The 18,625-nt window shown below is 44.0% G+C and overlaps 1 protein-coding gene across 2 annotated transcripts in view; it reads left to right on the forward strand.

The window, feature by feature from the left end:
* LOC143982832 (cytochrome P450 2G1-like) overlaps positions 1–18,625 on the forward strand; it is a 74,957-nt gene that overhangs the window by 21,278 nt on the left and 35,054 nt on the right. For both annotated transcript variants that reach the window (XM_077481865.1, XM_077481874.1), the window contains exon 2: positions 2,036–2,198. In XM_077481865.1, coding sequence (XP_077337991.1) covers positions 2,036–2,198 — 163 coding nt within the window. The remainder of the gene's footprint in view (positions 1–2,035; positions 2,199–18,625) is intronic.

Consider the following 18,625-nt stretch of genomic DNA (forward strand, 5'->3'; position numbering starts at 1 on the left):
ATTGGCTACCTGTCTGAGTACAAAGGGCTCACACTTACTAAACCTTCAAGCCAAATGACACATTCCTGCTTCTTGATCATTTCCCAGTCACCGGCCCTGTTTGCTCTGATTGTCACAGATTTATTAGCAAGGCTTACCATGCCAGCATTTAAATGGTCTACGATTCTTGCCCTCAAAGTGTATTTAAATCATTACAAAGTACTTTTTCTTATTGGTCCTTTTTATCCTGCTGAATACCATGGAAAGCATTTACAGTAAAACCTTGGATTGAGAGTAATTTGGTCTGAGAGTGTTTTGTGAGACAAGCTCATTTATTTTTATTTTTTTAATTTTGACTTGATAAACGAGCATTGTCTTGGTATACAAGTGGCATCTTGCCACAACTGAGTATAAAAGAAGAAGAGAGGTGCCTCTAAGTATAGCAATATGGTTACATTTAAAGTACAACATTTTTCAACTCACATGGTTGATGATTAAAACTGGAACATCTAAGTATGCAGGTATCCATGGTAAAGCTGTCCACATAGACCGTCCTCCACACCACCATCAATGTCATCTCTTCCATGCTGCGCTTCAGAAGCGTTTCAAGCCTTACTTTCAGATCTCTCTACTGCAGGGTAGTCTTCCCAATCACAATTGCAGACTGACATCGGTGAGAGCCGGCGGTGCTGAGGATGGTCTATATGGACAGCTTTACCTCGGATGCCTGCATAGATGTGCCTCTTTTAATCATCAACCATGTGAGTTGTACCTTCATTAAATGTAACCATATTGCTACACTTAAAGGCACCTCTCTTCTCTTTTATACTCTGTAGCTCCTGCTGGATTTTGCTTCGAATCCCCTTGTGGAGGTTGCCATTTGTTAATGGACATTTTATGGTTACACGACCTGGTCACATTGCTATAATCTTTTTATATGGACTATAAACTGAAGGACATACGAGTAAATGGTTGTGGAACATATCATCTGAGTTTCCATTATTTCTTATGGGGAAATTTGCTTTGATATGCGAGTGCTTTTGATTACAAGCATGTTTCCGGAAACAAATTATGCTCGCAATTCAAGGTTTTACTGTAGTTACATTTGTTTGGTAAGTTCAAAAAAATCTATAGATCTTGCTAGAAATCGTGTTGTGCTCTCTGTCTGTGCTGACCTATGCATAACACCTCAATGCTATAGAAAGTATGAGAAGGGTGGGGTTATGTAGTCCTATATTATTTCTGTTGTCCTGACTTCTGATATAGAAGGGTATCTGAGAGTTATCATCTGAGTACTGGAAGCCATGTTACGTTGAGTGCCCACAGCTGACGGTTGGCTGGCACTGGTTTGTTATTGCCAACTGTAAGCTCTTGTACACACGGTCGGAGATTCCGACGGAATGTGTCCGATCGGACCGTTTTGTCGGATATTCCGACTGTGTGTGGACTCCTTCGGACTGTTTCCGTCTGAATATCCGGCGGACCAAGTTTTCCAACTTGTTGGTAAAATTTTCTGACAAAATGCTCCGATCGGACATACTCCGATCATGTGTAGAGAATTCCGATCGGACAAAGTGCCACGCATGCTCAGATCAAATTCCTACACCAAAGCTATTGGCTACTGGCCTGAACATAGTCCCGTCGTAATGAAATAACGTCATCACGTTCTGTTTCCGACAACTTTGTCCGACCGTGTGTATGCAACAGTTTCGGACAAAATCCGTCGGACAAAATCCGACCGATTTGGTTGTCGGAATGTCCGACCGTGTGTACAAGGGCTAAATTTTTATTTTGCTGTTATTGTTGGATAAATATGGTTTGAAATCAAGAAAGCTGAGGTCTTACTCTTTCAGCCACTATCATTTTGTTTGTTTATTGGGAAAGTGATGGGCAAGGTATATTGGTTGGTATAGCAAAGTTATTATGCCAAAGCTTATGAACAATGATGGTCCTTCCAGTCTGCACATTTTTTAAATTGGCAGTCATTAAGAACCTAGATTTTTTTTTATTGAATAATGTATGACAAATCTAAATAAAAACACATATTCTATTTCAGTTTGCCAAGAAATATGGACCGGTATATACTGTTTATTTTGGCCATAATCCTATTGTTGTCCTAAGCGGTTATGATATTGTAAAAGAGGCATTAGTGGACCGCGGAGAGGAATTCGGTGGGCGTGGAAGGGTTCCAGGATTTGACGATTTTTTCAGAGGACAAGGTTAGTTTATTTCAACATAATGATTTCAGCATGACTTGCATTATACTTAATGTGAATCTGTCAGTAACGTTACAGGTCTTCTTGAACACATTTATAACTAGGGATAAGAAATATTCATTGATTTTCTGCAGAATTTCACCCATAGGAGAAATGTATTGGAATCAATGAGGAAGGTGGATTGATAGTGTTTTAACCACTTTACCCCCTTCCTGACCAGAGCATTTTTTGCTATACGGCACTGCATCACTTTAGCTGACAATTGTGCGGTCGTGCGACCCAAACAAAATTGACGTCCTATTTTTCCCACAATTAGAGCTTTCTTTTGGTGGTAATTGATCAGCTCTGCAGGTTTTTTTTTTTACGCAAAAAAAGAGCGTCAATTTTTAAAAAGCTATATTTTTTTACTTTTTGCTATAATAGATACCCCCAAAAAATATATATATAAAAAAGTCTTCCACAGTTTAGGCCGATATGTATTCTTTTACATATTTTTGGTAAGAAAAAAAAAATTGCTATAAGCCTATATTGATTGGTTTGTGCAAAAGTTATAGCGTCTACAAAATAGGGGATAGCATTTTTATTATAATTTTTTTTTTTTACTAGTAATGGCGGCGATCTGAGATTTTTATCATGACTGCGATATTGAGGCAGACAGATCGCACACTTTTGACACTATTTTGGGACCATTGACATTTATACAGCAATCAGGGCTAAAAAATAGCCACTGATTACTTTATAAATGTCACTGGCAGGGAAGGGGTTAAACACTAGGGGGCGATCAAGGGGTTAAATGTGTTCCCTGGATGTGTTCTAACTGTGGGGGGCATGGGCTCACTACAACATGACAGAGATCACTGCTCCCGATGACAGGTTGCTAGGCAGAACAGGGAAATGCCTTGTTTACCCTTTCTGCCTCTCCTCACCGCAATCACGGGCTGCCGGCGAAAATCAAATTCACGGGACCTGCAGACGCACTAGGTGGGAGTTTTTTAAAGGGATGTACAGGTACGTCCTTTTTGCTTTTGGGTGTAGTTAGTTGTTAGTTGAGGTGTTTCATGCAATCATTTTTTTTTATCTTTCTTATCACCAAACATTGATATAAACCCCCCCAAAAAGTTTTTAAATTTGAACTTTCCCCCCTATTGTCTAAAAAACATAATAAAAAAAAAACAGAATAGTGAGAAAAAATCAAATCAATGCTTTTTTGTACTAAGTTTTAAAGGTTATTCTTTTCACCACTGGCCCTGATGTTACACAATGTGAAAAAACAGTAACAAAAAAAAAAAAATTGTGTCCTCTTCTTATGTTGTGTGTGTTTTGTTATTTGGGTTTCTTAGACAATAGGAAAAAAAATTGAGCAAAAATAGCACTTAACACCAAGCACAATTTTGTGTTACTTTACATTTTTCAACTTGCTATTGTTATTCCCTTTTTTTTTCTGCCTATTTTCTAAAAAAAAAAAAAAAACTCAAATAACAACAACTACAGTAAAATATAAAAATAATTTAAAGACAGATTTATTTTTAATAACATTTTAACTTTCATGAGTGCATCTTTGTTATAGAAACAATCAAATAAATAGACTTCTACTTCATTTATAAAGTATGGTTAAATCATTAAAAAGAAGGTGAACTGAGGACACCAATGTCTAACACAAATATCTTTCAAGCTGAACTCTAGGCTGAAAAAAAAAGACACCAATTAATGCAGCTATGTATGCAAACTGTGTAAGTTCTTGTACAGCAGGGATAATGTGTGAAAAAAAGAATTAGTACAACATGAAAACTAAATACGCTACATTTTAATGTGCCTATTACTAAAAGTACTTTATTTGCTGCCTGCCCCTGCTGCAGTGTTAATTTTGGCAGCAAATTTAGATTTAGTTTTAGTCCAAAGCCACGTACACACAATCAGATTTTCCAATGGGAACTGTGATGACAGGCTGCTGGCCTAAAATCTGACCGTTTGTACGCTCCATCCAACAATTGTTGTCAGATTTTCCACGAAGAAATGTTGGATGGCAGACTTATAATTTTTTCCGCTGACAAATGTCTGTTGTCGGATTTTCCGAGCGTGTGTACACAAGTCCGGACAAAAATTCAAAGTACAAACACGCATGCTCGGAAGCAAGGACGAGCCAGAAGCAGTCGGTCTTGTAAACTAGCGTTCGCAATGAAGAATTAACTTTTGTGATGTGGCAAATTATGAAATCTCGAAATGCAGCGCACAATTCTCTTTTTCTATAATGGGATAATAATGAAGCTGCTTTGCTGGTGATACTGATGGAGTTCTGCCAAACGTATTGTCAAAGGCTTTTATTTTCTAGTGATATCAAGAATAATATTAATATGCTTTTATTTATTTATTTTGGACAAGTCACCACAACATTATCCTGTAGTTTTTAACATCAAAGATACAACTATGTTGGTTTCCCTTGTCAATTTTACATTGTATTTTTTTAAATGTAACTGCCTACTCCCAAACTGTCATTTTTAAGTAAAACACACAGCCAAGTATTATTCTCCACAAATTTTTTTTTATTGTCTATTAAAAAAAGAAAACAAATAAAATTAGACATGCTATCTGCCAATAGAATTTAACCAAAAAGTGCATTCTATGCATCCAAAAATATAAAAAATATACCAAATCAAATCATTATTCAACCAAAAAATAAAATAAAAGCCTCATGCACGTGTCCTGCTTCTTAATGTAGGGGCTCAACAATGCTAAGAGTTGGTGAAAGCAGGGGTCCGTCATCCGGAGATAATTCCAAAAAACATCCGGATTATTCTGAGTTTAAGGCATATGACATAATTGGTCACGATTAATAAAACAACCAATTTTTGGTCCAAGAAATCCTCCTCCTCCTATTCCTGGACTGGACTTGGTTCAAAGCAATAACTCCAAGGCCAATAATAAATAATACGTTATCTCCTCCGATTCCGCAACATGTCTGGTTGATAAACGGCCATTCAGAAACAAACTGAAAAGCACAAAATGGAAAGTGCAAATTGAAAAGTGTGAATCAACACTGACCAAACCTCTACTAACACGAAATTAGCAGAAGGAGCCCAAAGGGTGGCACCTGACAATAGAACTTCCTCTTTATCAGCTCGTAGTACGTCACTACGTTCGTGTTTGTTGGCAGACAATTGTGTGCCGTTTGTATGCAAGACAAAATCCAGGCACACACCCTTTGGACAAAAGTCTGACGCTTTGTCTGCAGAAAATCCAATCATGTGTACAAGGCTTTAGTCTTTTGACTAAAATTGTATTTTAGTTCCATTTAAATCTTCTGCAATTGTTTTAGTTTTTGTCGTATTTAGTCGACTAAATCTCCAGTACATTTTAGTTGTCTAAAATCGAATGGGTGTAGTTAAATTGCAATGCATTATTTAAGCATTTCTCTACAATTTCCAAACTCATTATATACTGCTGGAGTGAAAAATATGTTATTATTTATGGTATTAAGGTTTGAACACGCACTACAGACCAATTTTAATTTTGACTTCAAATTTCAGTTTCGTGTTAGCCATACTCTTTTGACTAAAATGCTATTTTAGTTTTAGTCGTATTTTAGTCATCTCAATTGTTATAGTTTTAGTCGTATTTAGTGACTTAAAATAGTATTAATTTAGTAGACAAATATGTTTTAGTTAACGGAATTAACACTGCCCTGCTGAAGAGAGTCTCATCAGTTCCTGTCCTAGTGACTACAAACACTTTCCCTTCACCTCATCCCTTTTACATAGAAGGGAGTTGTTTTGCAACTCACAGAGGATAGCTGGGAAAACTCATAACTTTATAGAATGTTTTTTTCTGTGTATAGGAAGTTAAAAGAACACAGAATTTCTGGCTAATCAACAGTAATATTTCTAGACTGGCAGAAAAATGAAAAGACCAGGCAGTAGGGAGGGGCGAACGGTTTGGCCCGAGCATAAGTTCAGGCCGAACTTTGGTTGTTCGGATGTTCTGCGAACACCGAACAATATGCGGTGTTCGGGGAAAATTCAAAAGCCGTTAAAGTCTATGGGACATTAACATGAAAAATCAAAAGTGTTAATTTTAAAGGCTTATATGCAAGTTATTGTCATAAAAAGTGTTTGGAGTCCTGCCCCAGGAGACATGTATCAATGCAAAAATTATTTTTAAAAATGGCCGTTTTTTCGGGAGCAGTGATTTTAATAATGCTTAAAGTGAAACAATAAAAGTGAAATATTCCTTTAAATTTCGTATGGGGAGGTGTCTATAGTATGCCTGTAAAGTGGCGCATTTTTCCCGTGTTTAGAACAGTCCCTGCACAAAATGGCATTTCTAAAGGAAAATAAGTAATTTAAAAGTACTCGAGGCTATAATGAATTATCGGTCCCGGCAATACAGATAAAAGTCATTGAAAAAAATGGGGTCCCCCCAAATTCTATACCAGGCCCTTCAGATCTGGTATGGATATTAAGGGGAACCTTGTGCTAATTATTTTTTTTTTAAATGGCATAGGGGTCCCCCTCAAAATCCATACCAGACCTATGGATTTTAAAAGGAACCCACGTGCCATTTTTTTAAAAAATCCCCAAAAATCCATACCAGACCCTTATCTGAGCACACAACCTGGCAGACCGCAGGAAAAGAGGGGGGATGAGTGGGAGGTTTATGTAACCGGGTGACCCCTTCTGACACCACGGGAAAGCCATGGGGAAGTCCCTGTGCGTCAGAGGGGGGTGGGGTCACCCGGGTACGTCACCATGTGGCCCCGCCCTCAGTTATATAAGAACTGTCATCTGCGAGGACACGTCTGACTGTGGGAGCCTCCCATGGAGGCGGATCGGTGGCGGTCTGCGGCTTTTTTTAGGGTTTTTTTCATTCTGTCCATGGAACGAGAGAAGATGATGAATGGACTTCGTGGGGCATTTTTATTTTTTTATTTTTTAATAAAGGACTTGTCCCAAAGTGTATCTTATGGTTTTTTTTTGTTTTTGTTTTTTGACACTTTTTTTGTGAAATGGTATGGGTGCAATGTACCCGTTACCATTTCAAACAGGGGGGTCGCGATCTGGGAGTCCCCTTGTTAAAGGGGGCTTCCAGATTCTGATAAGCCCCCCACCCGCAGACCCCCACAACCACCGGGCAAGGGTTGTGGGGATGAGGCCCTTGTCCCAATAAACATGGGGACAAGGTGCTTTGGGGGGCTACTCCAAAGCTTCCTCCCCATGTTGAGGGCATGTGGCCTGGTACAGTTCAGGAGGGGGGACGCTCTCTCATCCCCCCACTTTTCCTGCAGCCTGACAGGTTGCGTGCTCGGATAAGGGTCTTGTATGGATTTTTGGAGGGGCCCCCACACCATTTTCTTTTAATTTTTGGCGCAGGGTTCCCCTTAAAATCTATACCAGACCTGCAGGGTCTGGTATGGATTTTGAGGGGGACCCCTACGCCATTTAAAAAAAATGGCACAGGGTTCCCCTTAATATCCATACCAGACCTAAAGGGCCTGTTATGGAATTTGGGGGGACTCCCGTGAAAATTTTTTTAAAAGATTTTGGTTCGGGATTCCCCTTAATATTTATACCAGACCCAAAGGGCCTGTTAATGGACTAGGGGGGGATCCCATGCCATTTTTTCAATTACTTTTATCTGTATTGCCAGGGCCAAAAATTCATTATAGCCGCAAGTACTTTTAAATGACTTTTTTCCTTTAGAAATGTCATTTTGTGGAGGAACTGTTCTAAACACGGGAAAAATGTGTCACTTTACAGGCATACTATAGACACCCCCCAGGTACGAAATTTAAAGGAATATTTCACTTTTATCGTTTCACTTTAAGCATTATTAAAATCACTGCTCCCGAAAAAGCGTCAGTTTTTAAAACTTTTTTTGCATTGATACCTATCCCCTGGGGCAGGACCTAGGTCCCAAACACTTTTTATGACAATAACTTGCATATAAGCCTTTAAAACTAGTATTTTTGATTATTCATAACAAATACAGTAAAATCTTAAAATAATTTAAAAGACAGATTTATTTTTAATAACCTTTTAACTTTCATGCATCTTTGTTATAGAAACAACGTTTTCGGTTATTATTTCATCTTCAACTACAGAATCTAATAAATAGACTTCTACTTCATTTATAAAAAATGGTTAAATCATTAGATCATGAAAAAAAAAGGTGAACTGAGGACACCGATGACTAACACAAATATCTTTCAAGTTGAACTCTAGGCAGAAAAAAAAGACACCATTTAATGCAGCTGTGTATAATAATAATAATAATAATATATATTATTATTGTGAAAAAAAGAATTAGTACAACATGAAAGCTAAATACATTTTATTGTGCCTATTACTAAAAGTACTTTATTTGCTGTCTACCCCTACTGCAGTGTTAATTTTGGCAGTAAATTTAGGTTTAGTTTTAGTCCAAAAGCTGCGTACACATGATCAGATTTTCCAATGGGAAATGTGTGATGACAGGCTGCTGGCCTAAAATCTGACCTTTTGTACGCTTCATCAGAATTAAAACACATAGCCAAGTATTATTCTCCACAATTTTTTTACTGTGCATTAAAAAATTAAAACAAATAAAATTAGACATGCTATCTACCAATAGAACTTAACCAAAAGTGCATTCTATGCATCCAAAACTATAGAAAATATAACAAATCAAATCATTATTATTCAACCAAAAAATAAAATAAAAGCCTCATGCATGTGTCCTGCTTCTTAATATAGGGGGTCAACAATGCCAAGAGTTGGTAAGAGCAGGGGTCCTAAAATCTCCGGATTATTGTCCTGGAGCTCCCTCAGCAAAGGCATATGATATGATTGGTCACGATTAATAAAGTAACCAATTTTTGGTCCAAGAAATCCTCCTCCTCCTGTTCCTGGACTGGACTTGGTTCAAAGCAATAACTTCAAGGCCAATAATAAATAACATGTTATCGCCTCCGATTCCGCAACATGTCTGGTTTACATATAAAAGGTTATGTAGCGCTACCTTTTAAACAAAAATAAAAATAAAAATATTATTAAATAAACCACCTAATCAGTGACACAAATCAATATACTGTACATATATAAATAATTGTGCAAATCAAGATGCTGTACATAAATAAATAAATAAATAAATGTGCAAACACAATGGTGTACAAATATTGCAATGACTAAAGTGCAAAATCGCATATAACATGCGTTGTTAGTCCAACATCATAAAATGTGCAAATACCGCAAAGAATGTGACACAATCACAGTGCAAAATAGCAAAAAAGAAAGTCCATGTGCAACTCAAGTGTTCAAAATAATCCAGTGCTGTTCAATAGCTTGATATCCAATAGTGACAGTTCATAAATAATCATGCAGTGTTTTCAAAGATGCAAGCAAGCTCCACAGATATATCGCTCCACCTTCAGTGCTCAAAAAGTGCACCCCCCGTTTCCCCCAGCCTCTCACCTTAATTCAAGACCCCTCAGGGTCAAAAACACTTGTAAGGGGAAATTGCTGGTTTTTCTTCTTCAGATGACCCGCTCAGCCATACACTCAGACCATAATATAACCGATCATGGGGGAAAGAAAGGGGACTCTCATATGTAGTATTTCCAAACTTTAATAAAATTATGTAAAATCCACACTTACATTCAAAAAAGCTGTATCACGCTTGTAAACAAAGGAACTTCCTTTGAAAAAGTCACGTGATGCAACGCGTCAGAGGAGCCAGGTGTCACGTTCGTCACTTCCGGTCGCGGCCGAGACAAGAAGTTCCTTTGTTTACAAGCGCGATACAGCTTTTTTGAATGTAAGTGTGGATTTTACATAAAAGCAGGGAAAGAAGAAGAAATTAATAAATGACTTGTCAAAAACCGTCTCTTGTCTTTTTTTAACCTTTTTGACACTTTTTTGTGAAATGGTAGGAGTACATTTGACCCCATTACCAATTCACATGGGGGGGGGCCGGGATCTGGGGGTCCCCTTGTTAAAGGAGGCTTCTGGATTCTGATAAGCCCCCCGCCGCAGATCCCCATGACCACCGGGCAAGGGTTGTGGGGATGAGGTCCTTCTCCCCATCAACATGGGGACATGGTGCTTTGAGGGGGCCGCTACCCCAAAGCACCCTCCCAATGTTGAGGGCATGTGGCCTGGTATGGTTCGGGGGGCACTCTCTCATTCACCCCTCTTTTCCTGCAGCCTGCCAGGATGCGTGCTCGATTAAGGGTTTTATATGGATTTTTGGGGGGACCCCACGCCATTTTTTGATATCATTTTGGCGTGGGTTCCCCTTAAAATCCATACCAGACCTGAAGGGCCTGGTATGGAGTTTAGGGGGACCCCCACGCATTTTTTGTTTTATTTTGGTTCGTGGGGTTCCCCGTGAGGAAATCTCATGCCGTTTTTATCAATGAACTTTTATGTGTATTCCCGGACCTTAAATTCATTATAGCGGCGAGTAGTTTTAAATTACTTTTTTTCCATTAGAAATGTCATTTTGCTGTCAGACTGATCTAAACACGGGAAACATAAACACATATTATACTTTTATTGTTTCACTTTAAGCATTATTAAAATCACTGCTCCCGAAAAATTGCCATTTTTAAAACTTTTTTTTACATTGATACATGTCCCCTGGGGCAGGACCTAGGTCCCCAAACACTTTTTATGACAATGCCATGCATATAAACCTTTAAAATTAGTACTTTTGATTTTTCGTGTTCGTGTTCCATAGACTTTAACGGTGTTTGCGTGTTCGAACAACGTTTTTGCCTGTTCGCATGTTCTGGAATACGAACCAATGGGGGGTTTTCGGCTCATCCTTAATCAGGGGTATAAATAAACCTTGTGACGGGAGTCACTTTTCGGCACAGGTTGACTGAGAAAATATATCTTGGATTACTTAAAATGTACTTAAAATGTATCCACAATATCTCCCAGGATATATGTAAAGACTATTCTTGGTTGGTTTGATTCTGAACTCAACATGTTAGTTGAGAGAGCTGATCACATTGGCCTCTAGAACTGGGTAGTAGCCAGACAGTCTATGCCTACTATAGTTTGTTGCCTACTAGGCTGAGGAGGGGGGATCACTGTTTGTATTGTTAATTGTAATTAGTTCCTACTATTGTGAGAAGGTGTCCTGTGTTTATACTAATGTGTGAAGCTCGCTGACAACAAGTCTGACCTGTAGTGAAATCCTGATTAATCATACAATGCCCAGGAGGGCACGAAGTCACATCGGCTGCTTTAAGGGGTTAGTTAATTAGTTCATGCTAATTCTGTTTCTGGTTACAGTTGTATTGTTAGAGTAATATGAGCAGGAGGGGGGACTTCCTCTTCTACTGTATATAAGACTGTATTCTGGTTCTAATAAAATAGAGTCTGATACCTGTTTGACCCTCCGTACAGAGCCTCGTCTTGTACTTGGGGGGAAGAATTATTCGTATGGGTTTCTTGTTCAGCTGATTGGAGTGTTCGGTAGCTGCCTTTGTGTTCAGGAATGGAATGTCCTAAACAGCTTTAACCCCTTTCATACTCGGGGTGTCGTTACAGACCTCTGATGTTTCACCTTTGAGACAGGGAAAGGAGATTGAGGACACAGTTTTTCCAGTCAGGGCAACCTTGAAGTATACCCCTAGGTGAATGGGGCTGCACTGCAACCACCCCACAACTATGTGCATTGCACGCAGTTGCAACATAATGATGATGCATTTAGGGGGTTAAAACAGGCGGTGAGGAGGCAACATATTGCCTCTTCACCTCCTGCCAAATGCCTCTGAAATGCGATCTGAGCATGGATCATTTTTCAGAGGCTCTCGCAGTGCCAATTTACAGCTGAGAATCGGGGAGCTTGGTCTCAGCCACCCTTGCTGCTTTTCCTATCCAGGCATACAGGGGGCCCATGACTTCTGCGACCCCTGTATGTCCACTCCTGAATCCAGTACATCTCCCAAATATCACACAGAATGAGACGAAGATTCTCATAGTGCAATATACAGTATACATGCTTTATTAGCAAAAGACCAAATTAAAAACAATTTAAAAGCTGGCAAACTCTACTCGAATTTGCTGCTTACCGTGAGAAAAGGTAAAAAAGGCATTTATTATTGTCACGTACCTGGTTAGAGAGCCCCAACGTGCAGGGAGCGGCGCCTCGTAAACCTCCGGCTCTCGAGCCCCTGGTGATGGAGACAGGGGTTCAGGAGCCCGGAGGACACAAGTGCCTAGCCGGATAGCAGATAGCGGATACAGCTGGAACAGATGGTAACTGGAACGGCAGGTGCACCCGGCGCTGGATGTCGGTCAAGGACTGCTGGATGGCTGGCACAAGTGGACCGGCAAGGTGGCAGAGACAACGGGTGCCGGACTTCGGGCAGACAGGCGTAGTCAATCAGGCTGGGTCGGTAACTATCTGGCAGCGGAGGTACAGAAGCGGGAGGCAGAGGCGTGGTCAGTCAGGCTGGGTCGGCAACTATCTGGCAGCGGAGGTACAAAGGCGGAAGGCAGAGGCGTAGTCAATCAGGCAAAAGGTCAAGGGCAGGCGGAATACAGGCAGAGTCCAGGAACAGGTCGGGTATAATATCAGGAACACAATCACAAACAAACAGCAGAAGTCTCAGGAACGCTGTAGACCGAACAGCGCCGAGGAGCAGGAGCTGTGGCCTTAAATAGTCTATTGGGCACCAGGATTGGTCGTACGGCCCGTTTGCGTACCCCCGCAGGTGGCCGTGGTTACGCTCGTGACCCCGCGCACGTCCGTACGGTGCGAACGCCCGCTTGTGTCGACGCGCACCTGCGAACGTCTGTTGGAACCTGCGTGCACCCGCGCGTGTTTGTTCGCGTCAACCCGCGTCCGAGGGCGTCGGAGATCCCGTCGTACAGGAACCCTGCAGGTAAGTCTCTTCTGTACGATCGGGGTAGTGGAACGACCGTGACATTGCCCCCCCCCAAAGGGCAACCTCCGGATGCCCAACTGCGTCATCCTATCAGGATGGGACCTCTTAAAGGCTTGGACTAGTTTTGCAGCATGCAGGTTGGACTCTGGTTCCCACGAGTTCTCCTCAGGGCCGTAGCCCTTCCACTTAACCAAGAACTGGATCTGGTTCCGTCTCTTCCTGCAGTCCAGGATGGACTCGACCTCGTACTCCAGTTCCCCATCAATTGTCACGGGCTCAGGAGGATTGGTATTCCGGTCAACAAAGGGATCAGGAACCGCAGGCTTCAGTAGCGAGACATGAAAGACCGGGTGTATCCTAAATGACTCCGGGAGTTTCAGCTCAACGGCCACGTTATTTAGTTTCCTTACGATGGGAAATGGACCCACAAACCTCGGGCCCAGCTTCTTGGATGGGCAGGCTAGCTTCAAATTTAGTGTAGACAACCAGACCTGGTCCCCGACCTGGAGGTCAAGTTCCCCTCTTCTCCTCTTGTCAAAGGCCTCTTTATAGCATTTCTGGGTCTTCGCCAGGGTCTCTTGAAGAAGCTTGTTATTGTTCAAAAAAAAATTAAGGTCCTCCAGGACTGCAGGTACAGAACATTCGGGGAGACTACCGGACAAAAAGGACGGATGGAAACCAAAATTTGCAAAAAATGGTGACTGTTTAGTGGCAGAATGAGTAGAATTATTATAAGCAAACTCTGCAAGCGGTAAAAGTGATGCCCAATCATCCTGAGAGAAAGAGGAGAAACAACGCAGATATTGCTCTAATGTCTGGTTGGTTCGCTCGGTCTGGCCATTGGTTTGAGGGTGATAGGCCGAGGAGAGACGAAGCTCAATCTTCAGAGCTTCACAGAGAGCTTTCCAGAACCTGGACGTAAATTGTACTCCTCTGTCAGAGGTAATGTCAGCAGGAACACCGTGGAGCCTTACTACTTCCTTAATAAAGGCCCTGGCCGTTTCTGTGGCCGACGGGGTCCCCCTCATCGGTATGAAGTGGGCCATCTTGGTAAACCTGTCTACCACTACCAGGATAGAGGAGAAGCCTTCAGAGAGGGGCAGATCCACTATAAAGTCCATAGATATCATCTTCCATGGTCTGTCCGGGATGGGTAAAGGTCTCAACAAGCCCCAAGCCCCTAATTTGCTACCTTTATTCCTGATGCAGGTGGTGCATGCCTCCACATATTCCCTGCAATGCTTCCTCATCTGGGGCCACCAGAACGTGCGCTGGAGCAAGTCCGTGGTCTTGAACACCCCAAAATGACCGGCCAATGGATGGTCGTGACAGGAACTGAGGACCGCCGTGCGTATCTCTTGGGGGACGAAGATTCGGTCCAGATGCCAGAGAAGTCCGTCCTTGGAGGTTAAGGAGATGTCCGGTGGGATGGCTGGATCGCTGGAAGCCTGTTTAATTTGGGATAGGAGGCCTTCCTGGAGCAGAAGGAAGTTTCCTGGAGGCAGGATGGTGTCGGGGGTAGGAGGTTCCACAGCTTCGTTGTACATCCGGGAAAGAGCATCAGGCTTCACATTCTTTGACCCGGGCCGGTATGTGATGTGGAACACAAATCTGGAAAAGAAAAGTGCCCACCGGGCTTGCCGAGGTTTCAGTCGCTTGGCTGCTTTCAAATACTCGAGATTTTTATGGTCGGTATAGACCAGGATTGGATGAGAGGCGCCTTCAAGGAGATAGCGCCATTCCTCCAATGCTGCCTTGATCGCTAGGAGCTCCCGGTCACCGACATCATAGTTGCGCTCGGCTTCTGAGAGTTTGCGGGAGAAGAAAGCCACCGGGTACAGAAGTGACTTAGGTCCCTGTCTCTGGGAAAGTACTGCCCCGACGGCCACTTCCGAAGCATCCACCTCCAGGATATAAGGCAGCGAAGCGTCGGGGTGTTTGAGAATTGAGGCAGAGATAAACAGGTTCTTCAGAGTTTCGAAGGCCTCCTGAGCCCTAGGGGTCCACTGAAATTTCTGGTTCTGTTTGGTCAGCTCAGTGATGGGGGAAATAATGGAAGAAAATCCCCTGATGAATTTCCTGTAAAAGTTCGCGAATCCCACGAAGCGTTGGACCCCTTTCTTGTCCGAGGGAGCGGGCCAGTCTACGATGGCTGAAATCTTCTGTGGGTCCATTTCTATGCCGTTTACGGAGATGATCAAGCCCAGGAATTGGATACTTTGCTGTTCAAAAACGCACTTCTCCGGTTTGGCGTAAAGGCCATGGAGGCGGAGACGGGCTAGGACACTCCTCACATGCTCCCGGTGTTCAGCTAAAGAGGAAGAGAAGATTAAGATGTCATCGAGATATATAACAACAAACAAATCAAGGTACTCTCTAAAGACATCGTTAACAAAGTGTTGAAATGTAGCGGGAGCGTTACAAAGTCCAAAGGGCATAACTCGGTACTCATAATGTCCGAAGCGGGTACGGAAGGCGGTCTTCCATTCGTCGCCTTTGCGAATGCGAATGAGGTTGTAAGCGCCCCGTAAGTCCAACTTGGAGAACACCTTGGCCGACCCCAGTCTCTGAAATAATTCGGGCACTAACGGTAGAGGATAACGGTTCTTAATTGTAACTTTGTTGAGTGCTCGGTAGTCCACACAGGGCCGTAAGGAATGGTCTTTCTTCTGAACAAAGAAAATCCCTGCGCCTGCTGGGGAAGTGGATGGTCGTATGAAACCTTTCTTCAGGTTGTCGTCCAGGTAGGTTTTCAAAGCACCCAGCTCGGTTTCAGATAAGGGGAAGATCCTCCCGAACGGGATCTCTGCTCCAGGGAGTAGGTCAATAGGGCAATCGTATTGCCTGTGGGGAGGTAAAGTCTCTGCGCCCTTTTTACTGAATACATCTAGAAACTGGTGGTAAGCTTCGGGCACAACCTGTCGGAGCTCGGTGTCTGTCTCCATGCAGAGCAGAGAAGAAGAGGCAGGGTCCGTGTTGGTGGCTGGGAAGCAGTTTTGATGACAATACGCAGACGGGAACTCTACTTCTCCAGTGAACCAGTTAATCAGAGGGTTGTGGGCCTTCAACCAGGGCATGCCCAGGATCACGGGAAACAGGGGGGATTTGATGATGTCCAGACTCAGGAATTCCTGATGAGTTCCGGCTATGGTGACAAAAAGCGGGGACGTCTCCTGGGTAACGGGTCCGGATTTAAGGGAGGAGCCGTCGGCCAGAAAGATTGAAAGTCCCTTTACCCTAGGCCGAAGAGGGATGTTGTTCCTCAGGGCAAAAGACAGGTCCATGAAGCCGCTGCAAGCTCCAGAGTCTATGATGGCGTCAACGCTGAGAGTCTCTCCGGAAAACTGTAGGAGAAGAGGTACAACCAGGTGAGAGGTGGTGTTGGTGCTGGGCAGAATGGCAGGAGAAGCAGAGGGTGCAAGAAGGCACTTACGTGACTTGGCGGGGCAGGTGCGAATGTAATGTCCAGATTCCCCACAATAAAGGCAAAGGTTGCCAGTTCTCCGGCGTTGGCGCTCCTCGGGCGTCAAGGAAGGGCGAAGTAGACCCAGTTGCATAGGCTCCGAAGGATCCAGAGCAGGTGGAGCAGGAAGGACCGGAGGGTTGGGACTTGGAACCCGCGGCATCATCCAGACTGGGCGAGAAGTGGAAGTTGAGCGCTCTAAACGACGCTCCCTCAAACGCCTGTCAATCTGAATCGAGAGATCGATGAGGGCTTCGAGGGTTTCAGGGGTTCCCACGCGAGCCAATTCATCCTTCAATGCCTCCGAAAGTCCCATGCGGAACTGGTAGCGAAGGGCTGAGTTATTCCACTCTGTGTCGGCACTCCAACGCCTGAACTCAGACACATAGTCCTCTACTGGCCTGCGACCCTGTTGGAGTACATGCAAAGCTGCTTCTGCAGTGGCGGCAAGTTGCGGGTCCTCGTACAGTCGGGACATGGCTAGGAAGAAATCGTTCAAAGAGTCCAAAGAGGGGTCCTTTCGTTCGAGGAGACGATGTGCCCAGGCCTGAGGTTCGTCGGTTAATAGAGAAATGACGAACCCCACTTTTGTTGCCTCGAGAGAAAAAGTCCGGGGTTGGAGGGCGAAAAAGAGCTCGCAGGAGTTCCGGAAGGCCCTGAACTTATTCCGGTTACCGGAGAAGCGGTCTGGTGTAGGTACCCTTGGTTCTGGCGGCAACATGACCACTGACGGTGGGCCTGGAGACCCAGAGGCAGCCGGGGCTGCGGCAGATAGGGCCTGGACCCGTTCCTCCAAACGTCCGTAGCCTTCTTGTAGGCTCTTCACGGCCTGGGTGAGGCCGGCTAGATGATGGCAGAGTTCATCCATGGGAGACGCTCCCTGCGAGGGCTCAGACATCCTGGCTGTTCGGTACTGTCACGTACCTGGTTAGAGAGCCCCAACGTGCAGGGAGCGGCGCCTCGTAAACCTCCGGCTCTCGAGCCCCTGGTGATGGAGACAGGGGTTCAGGAGCCCGGAGGACACAAGTGCCTAGCCGGATAGCAGATAGCGGATACAGCTGGAACAGATGGTAACTGGAACGGCAGGTGCACCCGGCGCTGGATGTCGGTCAAGGACTGCTGGACGGCTGGCACAAGTGGACCGGCAAGGTGGCAGAGACAACGGGTGCCGGACTTCGGGCAGACAGGCGTAGTCAATCAGGCTGGGTCGGTAACTATCTGGCAGCGGAGGTACAGAAGCGGGAGGCAGAGGCGTGGTCAGTCAGGCTGGGTCGGCAACTATCTGGCAGCGGAGGTACAAAGGCGGAAGGCAGAGGCGTAGTCAATCAGGCAAAAGGTCAAGGGCAGGCGGAATACAGGCAGAGTCCAGGAACAGGTCGGGTATAATATCAGGAACACAATCACAAACAAACAGCAGAAGTCTCAGGAACGCTGTAGACCGAACAGCGCCGAGGAGCAGGAGCTGTGGCCTTAAATAGTCTATTGGGCACCAGGATTGGTCGTACGGCCCGTTTGCGTACCCCCGCAGGTGGCCGTGGTTACGCTCGTGACCCCGCGCACGTCCGTACGGTGCGAACGCCCGCTTGTGTCGACGCGCACCTGCGAACGTCTGTTGGAACCTGCGTGCACCCGCGCGTGTTTGTTCGCGTCAACCCGCGTCCGAGGGCGTCGGAGATCCCGTCGTACAGGAACCCTGCAGGTAAGTCTCTTCTGTACGATCGGGGTAGTGGAACGACCGTGACAATTATGTTTTTTTATCTCTATACACAAATGTTTTGCCTTGCTGGGTTGTTTTACAAGGTGATTGTTTACAATCACTTTAAGGTAATGGGAACAGCACTGATTATCTGGGAGACTCACTTATCTTGGAAGTTGGGAGCAGCACTAGAAATATATACTCACTGCCGACTTTATTAGGTACACCTTGTTAGTACCTGGTTGGACCCCATTTTGCCTTCAGAACTGCCTTCATTTTTCAAGACAAGGTGTTGGAAACATTCCTCGGAGATTTTGGTCCATATTGGACATGATAGCATTTGCACATCCATAATGCGAATCTCCTATTCCACCGCATCCCAAAGGTGCTCTAGTGGA

The sequence above is a fragment of the Lithobates pipiens genome, unplaced genomic scaffold (assembly GCF_037356315.1).
Source record: "Lithobates pipiens isolate NorthernLeopardFrog02 unplaced genomic scaffold, aLitPip1_a1.2 Scaffold_1, whole genome shotgun sequence".
Lineage (NCBI taxonomy): Eukaryota > Metazoa > Chordata > Amphibia > Anura > Ranidae > Lithobates > Lithobates pipiens.